The following is a 12,597-nucleotide window of genomic DNA, read 5'->3' on the forward strand; positions in this document are numbered from 1 at the left end:
AGAATAAAACATAGGCTTTTTATCCCAAAAATACCACAGGAAGTCAGGAACGGAAACTACGCGGGTTTTTCTTTGAAAACTAGATCACTAGATTGCAGGCGCAAAGCCGCGGTCGGAAATCTCGAAAGAAAAATAAATAAATAGACTACGTACTATCACAAATTCTATATTTTATTAAGATGTCTTTCAAAATTAACGAAATACCTATTATATTTCGATTTCGTAAGTATACCTATTATCGTTTATTCATAATAAATTACTTGTATAAATTGAATGCTAAAAGCTTAATATCTAAAATCTAGACAGCTTAGGGCTCTTATACTTGAGAGAATACACTAAATCAATTTATAAATGATTATTATATCATATTTGCAATGTACTTAAGTTTGAGTTTCTTATGATTGACGACCATCAAAAGCATGTTTCATATGCCATTTTTGCATTTTGCCAATGTCACACAAAATAAATGAAACTTAGGGCTGATTTTTTCAATCCTTCGTTAAAACTTATTCATCGAATAACGTATTAAACTACCATTTGAAAAATGTATTGTAAATTGTAATTGTCCGTATTTGACAGTTAAAAAAAAGTTTACAGGTGACATTTGTAATACTTTATTGGACGGATTTTTAACCAAGGATTGAAAAATTAAATCATAATAGTTAAATCAATACTCCATCTTAATTATATAACTTGTCCAATCAATCATCGTATTACATAAAACACATTACTAATTAATATTTAATACGAAATCAATGGCAAAAAACTTAACTTTTAAACTATAAAGGTTGTTACACACCATCCATATGTAATAAAATTATAATATTCTTTATAGTACCTACTTAAAATTAAAGCTGAAAAATGTATCAAGCAAAAAATAAACAAGTACCTAATATTTTTTTTTTGTATTTTTTATATACGTATGAATATTTTATGTACGCAACTGCAATTGCCTTATTTGAAGAAAAGCAGTTTAAAAAGGTATTATAAAAAAAATGAATTTGTTAATTTAAAATCTGAACACCCGTTGACATAGCAATACATAGGTAAAAAGGCCAAAACTTGTCTTGATTAGTCAAAATAATCTATATTATATTACAAAGCTGAAAAGTTTGTTTGTTTGAACGCGCTAATCTTAAGAACTACTGGTCCGATTTGAAAAATTATTTCAGTTTTATATAGCCCATTTATCGAGGAAGGCTTTAGGCTATATTATATCATCACGCTAAGACCAACAGAAGTGGAGCCACGCGGGTGAAACCGCGGAGCGTAACTAGTTTAATTATATGGATAATCGACGAGCACCTTAACTCATACTCAAAACCTGACTAAGCTGTCGAATCGTGCGCATCGAAATTAGGATCACTGTCGTGATTGGTCCAAATTATAACAATACTTAATTAAGTTATAAGTTACTATTAAGTATTGCAATCAATAATTGACGAAACGATGCTATTCAAAGTATGTTTTCAAAGTCATAAAATGTTTTTGTTTTGTGAATCTTTTACTACACAAACTCAAACTTTTTTTTTATTTAATAAGACTTCTTTAAGAAGCACTTTCGAATGGTCGTTACATATTTTTAACAATTACCATCGATTAGGAAGCAGTATCTATGGAGAAGAAACAGCAAGAAACTCCATAGGTTCTATACAAATTTTTTTTTATATTTATTTTAAGTTATTTCCACAACTTAAATAATTCTATCTGCTATGAAAATTATATGTTATATACAGTTTAAATGTTTATTTGTGTGTATTTACAAAACTAATGTTTAACTATACTACTACTAACTACTAACTCCATCGTAAGTAGGTATATTCAACATTCATAATGTACAAAACAAACTGTTAACAGTGTGTTTCATACCTTACTTCCAAACTAAAGGTTATTTTTATTCACGCTACTACACTAGTATTAAATATATGAAGTAGGTAATTGTTCTTTTCACTATTAAATTAAATATTTTGTAATTTTATTTATTTAAAATCTCTTCAGCTTATAACTTAAAAACATGATCGATACATATCGACGAAGCTTACAAGAGATTGGCAAACCGATACGTGTTTAGAAATTATACTAGTAATCTACATTTTAGAAGCTAGGTAACTAAATAATTTAGTATTTTATACGAGTTGTAGAATGTAGATACCTATTACAGATGTATTTTTTGTTTTAAAATAAAATTGGTAATTATGTGAAAATTTTTTCATATATGTATATATATATATAATATAATATATGAAAATTTTTCACATCATTACCAATTTTATTTTAAAACAAAAAATACATCTGTAATATCTATTAGTAGGTAATCAATCTACAAAATATAGTTTACTACTTTTTTTAACAAAGAAAACAGAATAACACGCCTTTTATGATTTTAATTTTATTAGATCATGTTAACATATTATACATCAAATTTTTGAGAAAATCTCATATTCTTTTTTCTTAGCATTATTTAAACATTCACAGACATTATATTATTAGTATATAAGTATATATGTATAAATGAAACATGTGTACTAATAAAAGAACTCCGTATTACTTTTAATGAAACTAATTTAACACAAAATCTACTTTCATGGCTTATACCTACATTCTAACTGCTCCCGTGCGAAACCGAGCCGTGTAGCTAGTTTAAAATACATAACAAAATTTGCAAATCATTCATCAAATTGAATTAATATTAGCTTGTAATAAAAACCGGCCAAGTGCGAGTCGGACTCGCGCACGAAGGGTTCCGTACTATGCGGATAATTTTTCTTTTTTTCAATTTTTAGTATTTGTTATTATAGCAGCAACGGAAATACATCATTTGTGAAAATTTAAGCTTTCTAGCTATCACGGTTTAAGAGATAAATGCTTGAGGCAGACAGACAGACAACGAAGTCTCAGTAATATTGTCCCGTTCTACCCTTTCGGTACGGAACCCTAATAAGAATTATTTTTACGCAATACCGTATCGATATATTTCTAAGAACAACCGTACATAGCATCGGTATTTTTATGGCGACCTTGCTCCGAATTTATCGATGGATTGTCATATCGATAAACTAGTGATGTTCTTGCCTTTTACGGTGGAACCTAAATAGTGATGAGTAGGTACCTATATGACTTATGAGTTATGTGTTTAAAATTTAAATAAATATGATATTATCTAAATTAAACATGAAATTTAAAAAGTCGTCTTGTATTGTTTGTGGTTTAGCGAAATTTATGAAATTTTGTACGTGTTTTTAGTAGATACTAGCGGTCCGCCCCGGCTTCGCCCGTGGTACATTTTTACGTTTTCTCTCCATAAGACCCATCCTCGTACTTCAAGAAATGTAATAAAAAAAGAATTAACGAAATCGGTTCAGTTTTTCTCGAGTTATGCGCTTACCAACACATTTTGCGATTCATTTTTATATTATAGACTAGCTTCCGCCCGCGACTCCGTCCGCGCGGATGTCGGTCTTCGCGTGGATGGTTTATTTCTTCATTTTGAGTAACTCTGACAATGTTATCTTATAAATATACATATATTGGACCCAAATACGGCTAGGCCTATAATAATACGCAACGTGTGTTCGCGGTACCTACTACAGAACAACGTCTATGGATAACTGAAAAATTGAGATTAATTTTTTTCTACGTATTTTTCCAGGATAAAAAGTATCCTATTTTACGCCCAGGATAATAAGGTATAATTATACCAAGTTTCATCGAAATCGAACCGGTAGTTTTCATGTGATGTCTTCACATACAGACAGACAGACAGACAGACAGACAGACAGACAAAAATTTTTTTAATCACATATTTGGGTTTGGTATCGATCCAGTAACACCCCCTGCTAGTTATTTTTTCAATATTTTCAATGTACAGAATTGACCCTTCTACAGATTTATTATATGTATAGATAGATTATTATGAAACTTTCTTCCCCTATTTCAACGTATTAGGGGTATGACAAAAATGTAGTTAAACATGCGCCTCTAGGTAACAATTTTCATTTCAAAAATTATCCAAATCGGTATAGTGGTTTAGTCGTAAAAGCATTATATTTTCGTATTTATAAAATTAATATGATAAATTTCAAGCAATAAGTTTTAATAGAATAGTATTTAAAATTTAAATATATCAAATGAATAACAACCAAATTAAATACTTCACTAAAATTATATTCGTATCAAACTATTGAATTGGCACAATTAAATTAGGTATATTTTGCGTAACATTGGATAATCAATCGTGATGTGCTGAGTAATTGGACCGAATTCAATCGAGTTTATTATTATAGTAATATGTACTTGATAAATAATAGGGTTATAATAAGCTGTTACACTTTGTAAATTGGGCCAAAGTTTTTGAGGTTTGTAATTTTTGGCAATATTTGGGTCGGTTTTTTTAATAAACATTATTCTTCACATAATTAGGTTTTATAAAGTTTTCGACACAAACTTACTACTAACCACTAACTTACTTACTACTTAACTACTTAAGAGTTTTTAAATCTAAATGTAGCTAACATATATTCTGATTTCTAGAAGTTTAAAATACCTACAATTTGTGTGCAATTATGTCTAAACTTCTATCTGTACTAGCTTTCCGTCCGCGGCTTCGCCTTCGTTTTCAAAGAAACCCCGCATACTTCCCTTTCCCGTGGGATTTCCGGGATAAAACCTATCCTATGTGTTAATCCAAGTTACCCTCTATATGTGTGCTTATTTCATTGTAATCGATTCTATAGTATTTGCGTGAAAGAGTAACAAACATTCATACACACATACGTCCATTCTCACAAACTTTCGCATTTATAATATTAAAATTATTAATATGAAGGATAATAATTAATAAGTAGAAGAGGATAAAATTAAAACATATTTGTAATAGACATTTAAGTAAGTACATATAGATTAATCCCATTTTCCTTATTATTGCAAAGCTCTCCTTTTTTTGAAACGTAGACCTATTTAGTAATAGACAAGTGACATACCAAATTAAATAGTTTGACTTACATAGATATACCTATAGAGTATAGACCATAATAATATGTATCTAATATACAATGTAATCCATACTAATATTGTAAATGCGAAAGTAACTCTGTCTGTTTGTCTGTTACTCAATCACGCCTAAACTACTGAACCAATTTTCATGAAATTTGGTATGGAGATATTTTGATACCCAAGAAAGGACATAGGCTACTTTTTATCCCGGGAAAATGTCACAATCCCGGAAATCCCACTATGCGGGTTTTTCTTTGACTGCACGGGCGAAGCCGCGGGCGGAAACCTAGTATAATACATATAAGAATCGCTTCATGTTTCTCCATAAGTATGATTTAGGGAATAAAGATATATATTTAAGTAAATTAATAACAATAACATCTCCCTTTCATGGCACCCTTCCAAGTTAGTACTTATAGTATACATATCAATACGAATATTAAAAAAACACGCTTTTTATAGAAAACTGAACTAAAAAATAGAAAATTTTATCAAATTAGTGTATTGTCATCGGTCCTCAACAAATCTACAAAGTTTGAACGAAATCTGGCCGTTTAAAGTGGGATAAAATCGCGCCCAAAGAAGTCGGTTACAAACATACAAACATACAGGTGAAGCTAATATAAAGCGTGTAAAAAGTTGAAGAGTTTGTTTGTATGAACTCGCTAATCTCAGGAAGCACGGGTCTGATTTGAAAAATTTGTACGTGTGTACTACATAGGATAAAGAAGTCGCTTCCCGCGTCTATCTGAATGTATGTATGCTAAGGTCTTTAAAACAACACAACGGATTTTTGATACAGTTTATTTTAATAGCTCACTCTATCTATTGAAAAGATGATTAAAAAAAACAGCATCAAAATCCATTGCGTAGTATTAAAGATTTACTTAAGCATACATAGAGACTTAGGGATAGAGAAAGCTTTCCGCCCGCGGCTTCGCCCGCGTTTTCAAAGAAAAACCCGCATAGTTCCCGTTCCCGTGGGATTTTCGGGATAAAACCTATCCTATGTGTTAATCCAAGTTACCCTCTATATGTGTGCTTATTATTTCCCTGTAATCGGTTCAATAGTATTTGTGTGAAAGAGTAACAAACACACACACACAGATCGTCACAAACTTTCGCATTTATAATATTAGTAGGATAGGATGTAGTAGTTAGGTTTTAGACAAAGAGGGTAAAACCGCAGGGCAAATCTATGGTAAATAAGCAAGGTCAAATGCATCCAAAGCTGTCGGAATGCCAAATGATTGATTCCGGTGCAAATGATACGGTTTTGTAACTCGCCGGCCAAATCGATATTTGCATATTGCAACTCCTTTCCCTTTATGTTATTTATATGGATAAATGTATCGTTTAACTGTGTTCTAGCTTTTCTTGTCAATTCGCAGTATAAGCGACTTTTCAAATTGGTAGTACATTAAGAAATGACTATACATAAGCAGCATAACTTGTAAAAGTGCAAAGCTCCAAGCACCACAAAAGCTTTAAGTTTTAAATTTGTCTTTTTTTTCCAAAGCTTCCTTCTAATACCTATGCAATTGGCCAGCGTGGTGGATTATGGCCTGTACCCTCATAGGCCCGTGTCCCAGCAGTGGGAACCCGGAACGTATATGAGCTGATGATGACGATGAAGTTATCTTATGTGTTCTAAATCCGGCAAGGGGAACCGTGTTATCCTTATTTCCCAAAACGCGAGCAAATAAAAATATGTTATGTATAGATTTAAGAGCTTTTTTTTCTACAAAAGTTCAAAGAGAACGAAAGATTAGATTTTATTTTATGTTTGTTCTTTTATTATGTCGTATCAAAAATTACTGAATCGATTTTACCATTAAAATATCGAGAAACATAGGGCTTACAGCTAGTAATTTATATACCTAACAAAAAAAGTTATCTTGAAAGTTTAAATTACGAACAAAACCACGCATAAAAAGCTAGTCATTAATAAAGCCATAAACCAATAAAACTGACTAATAAACAAATTAAAATAATCTACAAACATATTTTATACAAATAAATCGCACTTGCTCAACACTGATAAATCAATTAAAGCAGCGAGCGCCGCGGGCGATCACTAGTCATAATAAATTGCATGTTGGTCAGAAACTTGTGGAGCACGCTTCGCCGTTTTGGGCTTTTGCGATTGTAAAGTATTGTGGTGGAAGGCACTCTACTTTTTATATTATTTAAATTGTTATTTAAATTTCATTAAAGCCGCTATATTAACATGTTGTATACGTACATATATTATGACATTGAAAATGCTTCTTAAAACTGTACTTTCAAAATGTAATCAAATAATTTTTAAGGATAAATTGAATAGATATTTTTATCAGAGAATGAAATCTAACATGCTATAGGTATTAATTTCATATTTTACATAAATTACACATAATTATTAAAAGTTAATGAATGTAATATGGCAGACTCTACAATACAAAAATAATATATTCTGATGCACATTCATTTTCTAGTGTTTAAATACCTATGTCTTAAATTAATGTTCACAGTTCATTTACATAAACTCTAAGTTATAATAAAATATTCAAATAAAATTACTCATCAGTCCCAACCATAAAAATCGCGGCATAAAAATGCAATATTTATAAATTATAATACATTAATAGTTTAAAGGCAATGTAAAAATGCAATATCTATACTACATTTATGGTTTTACTAGCTTTCCACCCGCGGCTTCGCCTGCGTTTTCAAAGAAAACCCCGCATAGTTCCCGTTCTCTTGGAATTTCCGGGATAAAACCTATCCTATGTGTTTATCCAAGTTACCCTCTACATGTCTGTTAAATTTCATTGTAATCGGTTCAGTAGTTTTTTCGTGAAAGACATACACATACATCCATCCTCACAAACTTTCGCATTTATACTAATATTATATGGATATGATTAAAATTATTTCAAGTAGAGCATTCTCCACTCAATATATATCAGGAGATGCGCTCACGCACGCCTAACGAGTTAAGATTTAGTATATAAGTCTCCGAATGGTATCGGATCATCATTCCAATAACATCTCTTTACTTATACAGTGATTTCGACGTTTTAAAGGTAATAACTGAGAATATAAGTAAGGTTAAAAGTTAATCTAGATAATGAAAAAAAAAATCAAAGTTTGTTAGGTCTACCGTAATTTTCAAATTTCCTGCGGTAGAAATTTTCTAATTTTCCTTGTCAAAATTAACTGAGTTTTCTTAGGTTATCCTTTAAAGGCTAGATTTGAGCTTAATTTTCTAAATATCATTCTTTGAAGTTCAAAAGAGCTTAGAGCATTTTCAATCAATTAATTTGCAATATACATTATATCAAAAATGATTTATTTTCCTTTGTATAGTGAGCCTTAATTCAAAATATATTTTAAAGCGATAATTTTTTAAACGTTTTTCAATTATAGGTATATTTAGTTTATAATATGAAAAACATTCACGGTTTAACCCATTCTTTGTTTCCCTACGAATAAACATGCACTCAATCATTTTTTTACAAACAATCATTTCGAGCATAAAAAAAAATCTTTTATTTATTTAACAGAATATATCAGGAGATCGAAGCAGTCATGAAGGTATGTATTTTCAAACTTATTATAAGCACAATTCTACCTTGATCTATCTGCAAGCAGAATTTAATCGACATGCATGCAGCAATTTTATTGTACTTTTTACTACGTATTATTCATTAGAAAATTCAAAAGAAATATCATTTTTGTTCTTTAACGGTGCATTTACATCAAACGAACATGGTTCTAGAGCTAGAAGAAGAGCATTCTTTCGTGATTCTTTCGTGATTCGTGACTAAACAAAACTCGTATTCAGTGTTGTTTAGTTAGAATAGAACATTGCATAGAATCTTTTCGAACGTACTAAGAACAATGAAAGATCAAAGAACACACACTACGCCTGTCTACACTAAAATAATTGGCATAGTGGGGTTAGGAATGAACATCTGCTCGTGAGATCACAACACTACGAGTTTTCGTTTACACTAAAAGATCACGAAAGAATGCTCTTGCTCTATGGTCGTTTGGTCTAAATGCATCGTAAGATTATCTATACATATAATAAATCTGTAGAAGGGTCAATTCTGTACATTGAAAATATTGAAAAAATAAATAGCAGGGGGTGTTACTGGATCGATACCAAACCCAAATATGTGATTAAAAAAATTTTTGTCTGTCTGTCTGTATGTTCAGGCATCACATGAAAACTAACAGTTCGATTTCGATGAAACTTGGTATAATTATACCTTATTATCCTGGGCATAAAATAGGATACTTTTTATCCCGGAAAAATACATCTAAAAAATAAATCTTCATTTTTCCGCGCGGACGGAGTCGCGGGCGGAAGCTAGTAGCGAATAAAAATGTGCAACATTTAATTTTTACTAATGTTCATGGATTTTCTTCTCTTTCAGCTATTCTTGGTTGGTGTTATATTTGCTGTGTCAGCATTTGCTGAACCACCAGTTAACAACAGGTAATTATGTTTTCTTGTAGCATGTATCATTTTTAGTAAATCAAAACAGAAATTAATAGAATGTTGTGAAAATACATAGAAGTTAGAAGGTACATACTTAAAACTTTTATTCATACAACAAGGCTGGTTGCAGAGCTTGACCGACCATCAGTGCGTACCGTCGGTCCTGACGATACGGATCAACAATGTGTATGAATATGACAATACGCGTGCGTATGGTCGGTCTAGCTATGAACGGTTTTATGAATTTCCATACATATGACAAGCGCAACTGACGTACGCATTGATGGTCGGTCAAGCTCTGCAACCAGCCCAAAACTACGACTACGCTTTATTATGGTCAAAATACATAATTTAATATTTACCACCGGTTCGGTAAGTAGTTTCTTCAGAGAAGAGCCGACAAGTAAAGCTGTACAAGTTGCTCTTTAGAATCCCATACAAAACATTCATGTTAGATGTTAGTAAGATAAACTACTATAGAAAATTCATCAGAACTCATGTAGAGCAAAGTTCAAACTCTACAAAGACTATTTTTTTTAATTAATTTAACGAATTTTACTCCATATAGTTAAAATATTTTTTATCATCATTGATCATTTATTTTAGAGGTGAAACAATACACACAATAAATTTATAAACATTTTTTCAGGTATCTCCCTCCCTCTCAGTCCTATGGCGTTCCTGGTTTTGGAGGACAGAGACAGACGGATGCTATTTTCAGGTAAATATTATTATTTTTCATTCATAATGTAATACCTAGTCGTAATGTTGAAAAACATGTTTTTGTTAATAGGTTTACCTCTGAGCAAATATCTTCTTTATTTTTATGTTATAGGTATTTTTTGAATTGAAATTTCAACAAAATATACTTACACAGAGAAATAAAAGCTCACACTGATTAGTAATGTTAACAATAAGTTACCTATATTATTTTAAAAAATACAACGAACTACATTCTTAAAAAACAGTTAGTCCATTTCTTAACAATAAAATAACAAATAATACTATTTTTATAGAAATCGTCCGTCAAGCACATACAACGCACCCTCCCGTCGGCCTTCCTCAGAATATGGACTCCCAAACCAGATACCATCTAACCAATATGGACCCCCATCACAGAGTCTGACTAACCAATACCTGCCGCCGCAAAGCGCACGCCTTTCGCAACCTTCTGCTCAGTATGGAACCCCTAATGGGTTTGGTTCTTCTGACTTCGGGGTTCAGTTCGTGACCCCTTCTCAAGAATACGGTGTTCCTGGGTTTGGTAGAGGTAATGTTTTAATTTTTTTTTTCCACGTTTAATCTAACCATTATTTTTTATGTAAATTCTCTTATAAAAAGTAAAAATAATATCTACATTGTTTTAACACGCTTGTATATTTCACCTGTATGATTGTATGCCTATGTTTGTATGCAACCGTCTTCTTTAGACTTGATCGAACTTGAAACCTACAGATTTAATTCAAACTTAGCACTTTATCGTTAAAATAAAATAATTTCATGCTTTTCTAATCATATTTCATTTTTTTATCTCTATTTATTTATTTAAATTATCGAACATAATACGATGTATTCATTTAAACACATTTCTATTACTATTTTCTACATTTAACTTACTTAACTGTAATACAGGTGGTAACCGTCAATACTCCCAGAATGGCAATGGCGCTAACAACGGCTACAACAGAAACCAAAACCGTCAATACCTTCCCCCCACGCAAGGAGGATACAACTATGATGATGGAAGCTCTGGGGTAAAATCTCCAATATTTACGTACCTATTATTGAAATGAAACTTTTTTAGGCGCGTTGAGAGTACAATTTCAAAGTCTCTTCCTGGCAATACCGTCACGTCATGGAGTAAGGCGACAATTTTGGTATCGTTGACTCTTGCCAAAGAAGTTTCACTTCTGACACGTGTATTCGGCACACACGCTCTTTTTTGAACGGAATCATTCCCTTTTGATTACATTCAAAAAAGCTTTGTACCTTGCTCTATATTAATAAATAAACTATTTTACTTTTTCAATAGATCTCAACCATGAAACATAGCGCTTTATACGTAAAAAAATACTGTTTCAATCATGAAAGTAAATAATAATATATAGCGTCGACAGAAATAGCTTAATAAATACTGTTGCGTGAAATCAAATATTAAATTGGAATTATCCAGAAAGCTTTAAACATTTAATTTCCACAATACACAAATACGAAGGTAGATATGCTTAGAATCTACTGCTCAAAACTAGAGATAAGTTTGTAGCCGTAGTATACGTGACTGAACTTATCATAAATGACTTAGGTACATTTCCATTAAACCTATCTACTTATGTTAGGAGCCCGCAAACTACAGTTTCGAATACATGGTGAAAGACGAACCTTCCGGCAACGATTTTGGTCATCGCGAGTCGCGTCAAGGAGACAGAGCTGAGGGCTTATACTATGTGCTGTTACCTGATGGCAGGAAACAGGTATGTTTTTGATATATTTATTTAAGCAGTTCAATGAATACAATAATTGAAGCTTGGATAGTTTCTCTATGCTGTACTCTCAAAAAAATTAATTTTAATGTTCATCAACAATTTATATAAATAATTTTAATAAAAGCAAAAGAAATATGTAGAAGCGACACACCGAATGTTCGGAAGATTCAAAAAATAGCTACTTATTCATATTATGTCAAAAATTATGCGAATCGAAGATTTTCATTTTGAGAGATTCCTAATTAATTTCCAGACTGTCGAGTACGAAGCAGACCAAAACGGATACAGACCGAAAATATCCTACGAAGACACCGGTTTAGGAGTCGGGGGTTACAACAGAAACACGCAAGCAGGAGGTTACAACCAGAACGCTCAAGGGGGTTACCAGTACTAAATATTCTGCAACGGGGGTTCACTTTAAAAATGCCGGAATATAAATTGATCTCTCTGGGGGTTTAGAAGGAATTTGTTATTGTGATTTTGATTGATTTTTAAAGTGAAATGGTTAGATTTTTACCACCTATTATTTTTAGTAATATAAATGAAGAATTAGAAATTGTTAAAAATAATATGTAGAACTTTGTATATTATTATGTATTTGTATAAATGCTATTGGTATGTTAATTGTTA

The 12,597-nt window shown here is 31.5% G+C and overlaps 1 protein-coding gene across 1 annotated transcript; it reads left to right on the forward strand.

Moving 5' to 3' along the window:
- The first annotated feature begins 7,975 nt into the window (after positions 1-7,975).
- LOC123703843 (pro-resilin-like) lies at positions 7,976-12,513 on the forward strand. Its single transcript, XM_045652003.1, has 8 exons — positions 7,976-8,060; positions 8,541-8,571; positions 9,420-9,481; positions 10,134-10,205; positions 10,501-10,754; positions 11,117-11,238; positions 11,821-11,955; positions 12,221-12,513. Exons 2-8 carry the CDS (start codon positions 8,566-8,568, stop codon positions 12,359-12,361), a joined length of 792 nt encoding a protein of 263 aa, XP_045507959.1. The 5' UTR covers positions 7,976-8,060; positions 8,541-8,565; the 3' UTR covers positions 12,362-12,513.
- Positions 12,514-12,597: the final 84 nt, after the last annotated feature.

Source organism: Colias croceus, chromosome 27, assembly GCF_905220415.1.
Source record: "Colias croceus chromosome 27, ilColCroc2.1".
NCBI lineage: Eukaryota > Metazoa > Arthropoda > Insecta > Lepidoptera > Pieridae > Colias > Colias croceus.